This window comes from Pteropus vampyrus, unplaced genomic scaffold (genome assembly GCF_000151845.1).
Source record: "Pteropus vampyrus isolate Shadow unplaced genomic scaffold, Pvam_2.0 Scaffold342, whole genome shotgun sequence".
NCBI classification, from domain to species: domain Eukaryota; kingdom Metazoa; phylum Chordata; class Mammalia; order Chiroptera; family Pteropodidae; genus Pteropus; species Pteropus vampyrus.
In genome coordinates this window covers 285,418-293,169 of record NW_011889123.1, presented here as the reverse complement: position 1 = coordinate 293,169, position 7,752 = coordinate 285,418, and the positions used below count along the sequence as shown (strand labels likewise).

Genomic DNA, 7,752 nt, shown 5'->3' with positions numbered 1-7,752 from the left:
CCCGCCCCCGAGCCCCAGCGAGTCCTCCAGACTCTCACTTGTAGCTCCCTCTCCTCCTCACCTTATTACTTGGCGTAGCCCAGAGGGGCAGCTCCAATGACAGAATCACAGGCCCCCCAGCCTGCTGCCCCGGAGCCCGCGTTTCAGAAAGACCCCCAGGCAGCTCTCGAGCACCGGCTGAGAAGCCTGCAAGGAGCAGAAGCGAGAAGACTTTGCTTGAAAGAAAGTGGAGCCCACGGCTTCCACAGCCTCCGCTGACATCCTTCTGAAAGGACTGGCTTCAGGGGCCTCTGGCAGGGGGACTTGACACCTATTACCTCCCTGAGGCTTCATCTCTAGACGGGACGGGAGGTGGACTTTCCACTCCAGTGGCATACACGTGTGGCAATCTGAATACTTTGTAGCTTTTTGAAGGACCAAACTCCTACCTAGCTTGACCAACTCTCTCCGAAACTTAGCCCCGCGCGCTCCTGGTGCTGAGCTGTGCGACCCCATCCCCGTGTGGGACAGACTGCCGTGCGCCCCTGCACCCAGCACGCCAGGAGACTGCCAGGACCTGGGCTGCTGCTACAGCTCTGAGGGGAGCGCCTGTTACTATGGAAACACAGGTGCGTGCCTGCATCCCCAGAGCCTGCTGAAGGGAAGGCCGACTGCCTGCACCTGAACCCGGAGCAGGGCGACCCCACCCCATCCCGCCCCCACCTCCACCCCCTCCCCCTCCCCCTCGGGAGGCGGACATGAAAGATGACAATGACCAGAGGCTGGTGGGTAGGCAGTGCACCCTGGACCCCGTGACCTTCAGTGACAGCCCTCTCTTGTCTGAGCGAGTGACAGTGATCCGAAGCTAAGTCTCCGTGCAGGATACTAGCTCGCTGACTGGGCACTAGACCCCTGGTGGCTGGTGGTCTAAGCGTCTAGAGCCTTGTTATAAAAGACTTCCTGCGCGTCCCCAACCATGCTCTGTGGCTTTCTGATGCAAAAGACCCCGGTGAGCGAGCACATGCCAGCCTGTGTCCTAGACTCCGACACACACAGCAGGCAGTGTCCCCACTTATAGAGAAGCAGAAGCAAGGATGTGGGGGAGGGGCACAAAGTGGTGGCAGCAAGATTCAAACCCGGCGCTCGGCCAGGGCCCGATGAAGCCCTGGGTGGCTGACCCGGGCCGGGAAGGCTGACTTCTCGGACGCAGGGATCAGGAACAACTCAATCCCTAGACTTGGTCTCGCTGGCCCAACGACAGATGTCGGCCCTTAGCACAGCCCTCTGCTGTTCCAGTGACCTCACGCTGCACGCAGGACGGCCACTTCAACATCGCCGTGTCCCGGAACGTGACCCTGCCCCCGCTGCTCCTGACCTCTGTGCACCTGGCCTTCGGGAATGACAGCGACTGTGACCCCACGACGGCGACACACGCTTTTGTCCTGTTCCGGTTTCCGTTTACTTCCTGTGGCACCACAAGACGGGTGAGAATAGCTGACCTTTTGCTCTGCTCCTGACTCCAGGAGCCGGGCAGGAATGTCCCAGTGATGGGGGACAGGTGAACTATCTCATCTGTGGACGATACACCTGACGATGGCTTGGTGTGTGGCGTGGTCTCTAGGACAGCAAAGAGCCTTGTCACTGAGGCTCGGGCCACCACAGCTGTGCTCCAGCAGGGGGTCGGCACTTCTCCCGAGCTGTGGGTGAGAATAAGTGACAGCTTCCTGTCCCCAGTCTGCCCTGGGAAACGAGCCAGGCTGCACCTGAGGTGGGCGGTGGCTTTCCCGGCTGCCTCATCTGAACACTCAGAGCCCCTTCCTTTCATCTGTCCCGGAGCAAGGGGGCGTGATAATGTCCCAGTCAGTCAATGGCCTCTGCTTTCGCCTCTGCTCATGAGCAGAGCATGCAACGCACGATGCGGGGCAGTTCTGAGGGAAGCAGCTCTGGCTCGCAGGAGTGACGGGGACTCTCGTCCTGCGTTTGCAGGTCACTGCAGACCGGGCGGTGTATGAGAACGAGCTAGTTGCAGCCAGGGACGTGACCACCTGGAGCCACGGCGCTATCACCCGCGACAGCATCTTCAGGTAAGGCCTTAGTTAAGCTGCTTGACGGGATGACATCCCTTCTCCCACGCGGCAGGAGGCCGTAGGCGAGCCGAGCCCGCGGGACGCCCGTCGTGATGACGGGAGCCGTCTGCCCGGAGGTCCGACCTCGCGGCCTCATCTCCTTGCTTCGATGGCACCTGGATCCGGCCTCAAACTCACCTGAACTATTTCCCTTAACTGTTACCTGTTTCCCATTTTGGCCTCTTCCCTTCTACCTCCACTGTCCGTGCCGTGGCCAAAAGAATCCCTTCGAAGGCTTAGATCAGACAGTGTACTTGTCACTAAGACAGAGCTCTAACGTGACGTCGGTGTCTCGGGTGACACTCTCCGTCCCCCAGTCACTGGTCTGCAGCTCCGGACTGCCCCGCGGAGCCTTCGAACAGTCTCAGACTGTCTTCCCCCCACGCCTCGCTCTTTGTCAGCTGCTCTCCCTCCGAAAGCCCTGGAAGCTATTCCGCAGCGGCTTCTCCACAGGAGTCACCTGTGTCTCCCGGGCCGTGTCTACTTACGTGTGGTTCTGATGTCGTCAACTCTGAAATACTGATCCACTTACGTACTGGTCTCCCCAGCTGAAATGAGCTGCCACAAAGCCCGGAGCCACGCCCGTCACGTTCACACACTTGTCTCACACCCAGGCCTTAACGGTTCCCCAGACCTTCAACGAAAGGTGACATGACCCAGCCACTCAAGCTAACGTCTCGTTCTCCGCAGGCTCCGAGTCAGCTGCAGCTACTCCGTGAGCAGCAACGCCCTCCCGGTTGATGTTCGGGTGTTGACTCTCCCGCCCCCTCTTCCTGAGACACAGCCCGGACCCCTCAGTCTGGAGCTCCGGCTGGCCAAAGGTAAGAGCGCCTGACCGGAGCGTCCGGCCTGCAGGTGGGTGAGTCCTGTCGCTCCGGGCCCGAGGCCCTGCCTGGGTAACAGGCCGCTTGGCCAGGGGATTCCTGTGGGTGGGTCCCCAAGACGTCCTCTTGCAGACGAGAACTACAGCTCCTACTACGGCGCCGGCGACTACCCCGTGGTGAAGCTGCTCCGGGAGCCCGTCTACGTGGAGGTCTCCGCCCGTCACAGAGCCGACCCCGGGCTCGGGCTGCTGCTGCGCCACTGCTGGGCCACGCCCGGCCCAGACCCGCTGCAGTGGCCACAGTGGTCCTTGCTGGTGAAGGGGTGAGTGGCCATCCATGCGTCCGTGGTACAGTCCCTGGGGAGCCGTCTTGACTGCCGGGTGTCTTTGCTTAGATGTCCCTACACTGGCGACAACTACCGAACCCGGCTGATCGCGGTCCAGACAGCCTCGGGCCCGCCCTTCCCAGCCCCGCACCGGCGCTTCAGCATCCTCACCTTCAGCTTCGTGGACCCGGCGGCCAGCCAGGCGCTCGGGGGACCGGTACGCTCCCTCGGCGGGGCTCAGGGCGGCTTCCACGCCCCAGCCGAGGCTGGCCTCAGTGTTGGCCGCTGGTGCCGCCTCAGCGATTCTCGATGTCAGTGCCGTGAGTGGCGCTTGTCAACCAGGCTCTAGCTCTTCAGTGCTGCCATGATGCCGGCTTTCTCGCGACCTCCTGGGACATAAAGTGGGTTTGAAGCCCTCCCTTATGATGGGGTGCTACGCCGTGACCCTAACTCTCTGGCGCGCAGGTGTACCTGCACTGCAGTGTGTCCGTCTGCCAGCCTGCGGGGACACCGTCCTGCGTGCTGACCTGTCCCGCCAGGCGTGAGTATCCACGCGTCCACAGCAGAGAAAAGACCTGACTGAGTCCCTCCCCCCTGCATGCAGATGATCAGACGGAAGATTCGGCTTGTTAACGGGCTTCTTTAAGCACCTTTATGATGTAGCATAGGAGGGCATCTCACTTCCTAGACTCCTGGGCCTTTCAAATCTCAGTTATAAATCCTCAAGTAACTCTCAGCCTTAGCTTTTTCTACATAAAGTTTCATCAAACCAGGATTCAGACTGGTTCATGGCCTACATGTGGCCGATTTAACAAGACACTTCTGTGTGGCTCATTCACAGCTGAGGACTCCTCCACCCGCTTGAAGTGGGGTTTAGCAGGGAGCTCCAAAAACCTGCAGGTGGGGGTGACTGAGGCCAGAGTGTGCGCTCTGGCCTGTGAGGCCCGAGTCTCGCGCGTGCACTGCCACCTGGGCCACTAACGTTTCCTTGTCTAGACCCTGAATTAATTGGATTCATGACCCCTGAAGCTTTAACTCCCTTCTAGCAAAATCAAAAACTCTCATCATAATAGGGAGCTATGAAAAATACTACATTAAGTATTAAATGTCTAACTCTAGTGATATATAATCTATATACTTCAAAAGAACCAAAACAAACTTGGATTAACCCTTCTAAGGTCCCATAACTGGCAAAAGAAACAGAATTCAAACAGCTCTGCTGTTACTGAGGACCAGTTTCCTCTGCTTCGCAGCAAAGGGTCTCGGCATCGATGTGCTGTTTAAGCTCCTGCCGGGGGAGCGTGGCAGTTCAGGGGTACACTAACATCACGATCTCCATCCCCAAGTTTTGGTGAAGCTGCAGTGACAGATACAAATCTGGATTGACATGCTGAGGAGTTTTTCTTAACGCACGGATAGACCTGTACATGTCGAGGGACCTAGCCGTGTATCAGACTCACTTCCTAAGCCCCCACCCACCATGTGCAAAAAAATAAATAACCCTCGCTCTCGTCTGACAGGAAGGAGAAGCTCTGACATCCATTCCCACAACAGCACTGCAAGCATCTCCAGCAGGGGCCCCATGATTCTACTCCAAGACACGAAGGATGCTTCGGAAAAGCTTCGTAAATACTCACGTGAGTAGAAGGAGACCTAACTAGCCACCTAAACCACTAGACGAGCCAAAGCGACTCCCCCTCCCCGACTCCCCCTCCCCGACTCCTCCTCCCTTACTGTTATAATCAATGTGGATCTCAAAAGAAGTTGAGGAGTTCGTTTTCCTGGTAAAGACCGCTAGTCTTTGTCATACACCTGCGCGACTGCAGTAACCTCCCTTTCCACTCTCCAGGTTCTGCCGGAGACTCCCGGGCTCTGTGGGTGGCAGGCCTCTCCGGGACCTTAATTGTAGGAGCCTTGTTAGTATCCTATCTGGCTATCAGGAAACGGAGATGAGTGATTCAGAACAAATGTGTTAATAAAGCTAGATTGCACTACCAGACTGGGCCCAGCTTCTCATTTGAAAGGTAAAGAGAAAGAAATCAACCTATCTGGTGTTGGCATCTAATCTTTCCAGCTTGGGGGTTGGGGGGCAGTATTTTACCTGAGATTAGAATAAACACCAAACCCTCTTTCTAGTCCTTCTGTCTTCCGAATAGAACCTTTCAGTAGAATTTCAACTCAGGTCGTATATATAAGACCTAAATATCTCAGACTTAGAGACTTCACAAGCTCAAGGGTGTAAAACAAAACTTCCACAAGATCGATCAGACTAAGAACTAGTCTAGAGCGAGTCATGAATCTAGGCTGTTTCCCAAACTCTGCATCGGGACCAAAGCAGGGATGAGGGAGACACGACCGGTCCTGCCCAGGGGTTCTGAGTAAGTGGGTCTGGGTTGAGGCTGAAGAACCTGTACCTCTAACCATCTCACAGGTGACACTGATCTCCCTGTTTTAGAGGTCAGACCTTGAGAACCGGTGTCTAGAACAATGGCTGAAGAGGTATCCGGTCTTGCACTGGTCAGCTGGAGGTGGCTTGATCAGAAGAGTTTTAATTTTGAGTCAGAACCAAGTAACGTCCTATTTAGTAGTTCTTGAGATGATAGAAACACAGAGGGAGAATGAGTTATGGCCACTTCTTAGGACGAGGGTCCTGCTCAGAACTCGTAACCGATGCCGTCGCTTACGCTCTGGGGTAGGTGGTTCCCTTTGCATCTTCAGGAAGAGACGTCTAGCTCACTCGGCCTTGCAGCAAAGTAAAAGCTGCTGTTAATCTTGGCTTTCAAACAGCTGCTTCGTAGTCAAGCCAACCCTACTTCCAACTGCTAAGCAGGGGACGAGTGTTGGCTCACTCAGTCGACAGGAACAATGTGCTCTTTATGGGACGGGAACTAGATCCTAGATATCTGATAACACTTTGAGTCTCATGAAAGCCTGATAAGGTGGATGCTTGGGACACGTGGCTAAGCTAGACGTCTAGATGCAAAGGTCTGTCACTATGAACCGCCTTCTCCTGGGCTGAAGGCCAGACACTTTAAAGGGGACCAGCGGTCTTTGATGGCAGTGCTGGTGCTGATTAACCGGGTCGATACAGAGCTTAGGTATAACTAACTCATCCTGGCCATCCCGAACAGATGAAACACACCTTAATACATCTAAAATATTCCTTTTACGTAACTTGAGACATTTTTCATATCCAAAATGATACGTAATATGTATTGATGGCAAATCTCAGTCACCGTTTAACCTAAACATTAGCAATGCTACATCTTTAGGTTTTATAAGATTTACAGTTGAAAAAGATTCACCTACCCAATTGTTCCAAAGATGTTCAGGGCTGCATTGAATAGCTGTTTTAAAATTAAAATTTTAACGCTAGCCACATTTCAAAACTCGCTGCACGTGGCTAGGAGCTGCATAATGTGGCGGGCGCTATACTTCGCATTGGGAGTAAAACAAAAACCAGGAAAGACGCCCCAGCCACCAGGGGAGACAAATGCCAGGCGCGAAATAATGTCGGGAATTGCCAAATCGCGTCTGCTTTCTGTGAGGAAACTGGGGGGTCACGAGCTCCCGGCTTCCCCGCTGAAACGAAGCGAGTGTGAGCCCTCAGAGACGTCAGCTCGGCAGAGGAGGGGAGGCTGGTCCAGGTCATTTACTCAGCATCAGCTCGTCTTCGCCACCCCGGGCGGGGGAAGGGGGCTTCGGTAACACCTGTGCTAAATCTGGATCCATCTAAGAAAAACTCCTAGTGCTTAGGCCTCGACCTGGAACCTGCCGGGTTCTCCAGCTGGGCATCCCGGGCTGATTCATGTCCGAAACCTCCAAAGGGAGCTCAAGACTTATTTCGCGAACACCTTGGGCCTCGGGACCTCGTCTCAGAGTCCAGTGTCCTGCGGAACGGGCTTCTGTAGGTTGTGTTTCTGGCTCCCTACCTGAGCACCCCTGTTGGAACTTAGCCTGTTCGGTGGGGAGGACGGAATGTTCCAGGGAGAAGCTCCACGAGGCACCTGTGAAGGGAGCCGCGGCCAAACCACCTCATCCGGAGCCGAAGCGCAGCTCGAAAGCACAGCATCAGCTGGGACCGTCACCTGGAACAGCTCATGATGGTGCGTCGCCTCTGAGCTAAATGGAAACTATCTGCCCAGAGGCCTGCTTCTTGGCATCAGTCTAACTTTAAGTAGCCGTTCTCTAGTAATTTCTTATAAAAGACTCACACCGCCACCCCGACTCATCCCTCCTTCACGACACCCTCCAAATTTCCAGTGAAAGTGATTTCTTGTTAATAGCTTTTTACCTTTTGACGAAAGGATCGTTCAGATCTAACCAGAATAATGTAATTCATTCTTGCGTATTCTGAGGTTCTTCTGGATAACACCCTTACTGATTCTGTTTCCTCCTCCGTGTGCCTGTCGCTGATTTATCTGGCATTCACACGATGCCATGTCCCATGCTAACGTGGAGCGGGGCCCTCCAGGCAGCCTGGGAGTCCCTTCAGCGC

The 7,752-nt window shown here is 55.1% G+C and overlaps 1 protein-coding gene across 1 annotated transcript in view; it reads left to right on the top strand.

Moving 5' to 3' along the window:
• Positions 1 to 5,207, top strand: part of LOC105304451 (zona pellucida sperm-binding protein 4) — a 33,407-nt gene extending 28,200 nt beyond the window's left edge. Inside the window, exons 6-14 of the mRNA XM_011378513.1 lie at positions 459 to 608; positions 1,276 to 1,463; positions 1,966 to 2,063; positions 2,796 to 2,926; positions 3,062 to 3,251; positions 3,324 to 3,471; positions 3,720 to 3,795; positions 4,775 to 4,891; positions 5,104 to 5,207. Of these exons, the coding sequence (XP_011376815.1) occupies positions 459 to 608; positions 1,276 to 1,463; positions 1,966 to 2,063; positions 2,796 to 2,926; positions 3,062 to 3,251; positions 3,324 to 3,471; positions 3,720 to 3,795; positions 4,775 to 4,891; positions 5,104 to 5,207 (1,202 nt within the window). The remainder of the gene's footprint in view (positions 1 to 458; positions 609 to 1,275; positions 1,464 to 1,965; positions 2,064 to 2,795; positions 2,927 to 3,061; positions 3,252 to 3,323; positions 3,472 to 3,719; positions 3,796 to 4,774; positions 4,892 to 5,103) is intronic.
• The last annotated feature ends 2,545 nt before the right edge of the window (positions 5,208 to 7,752 follow it).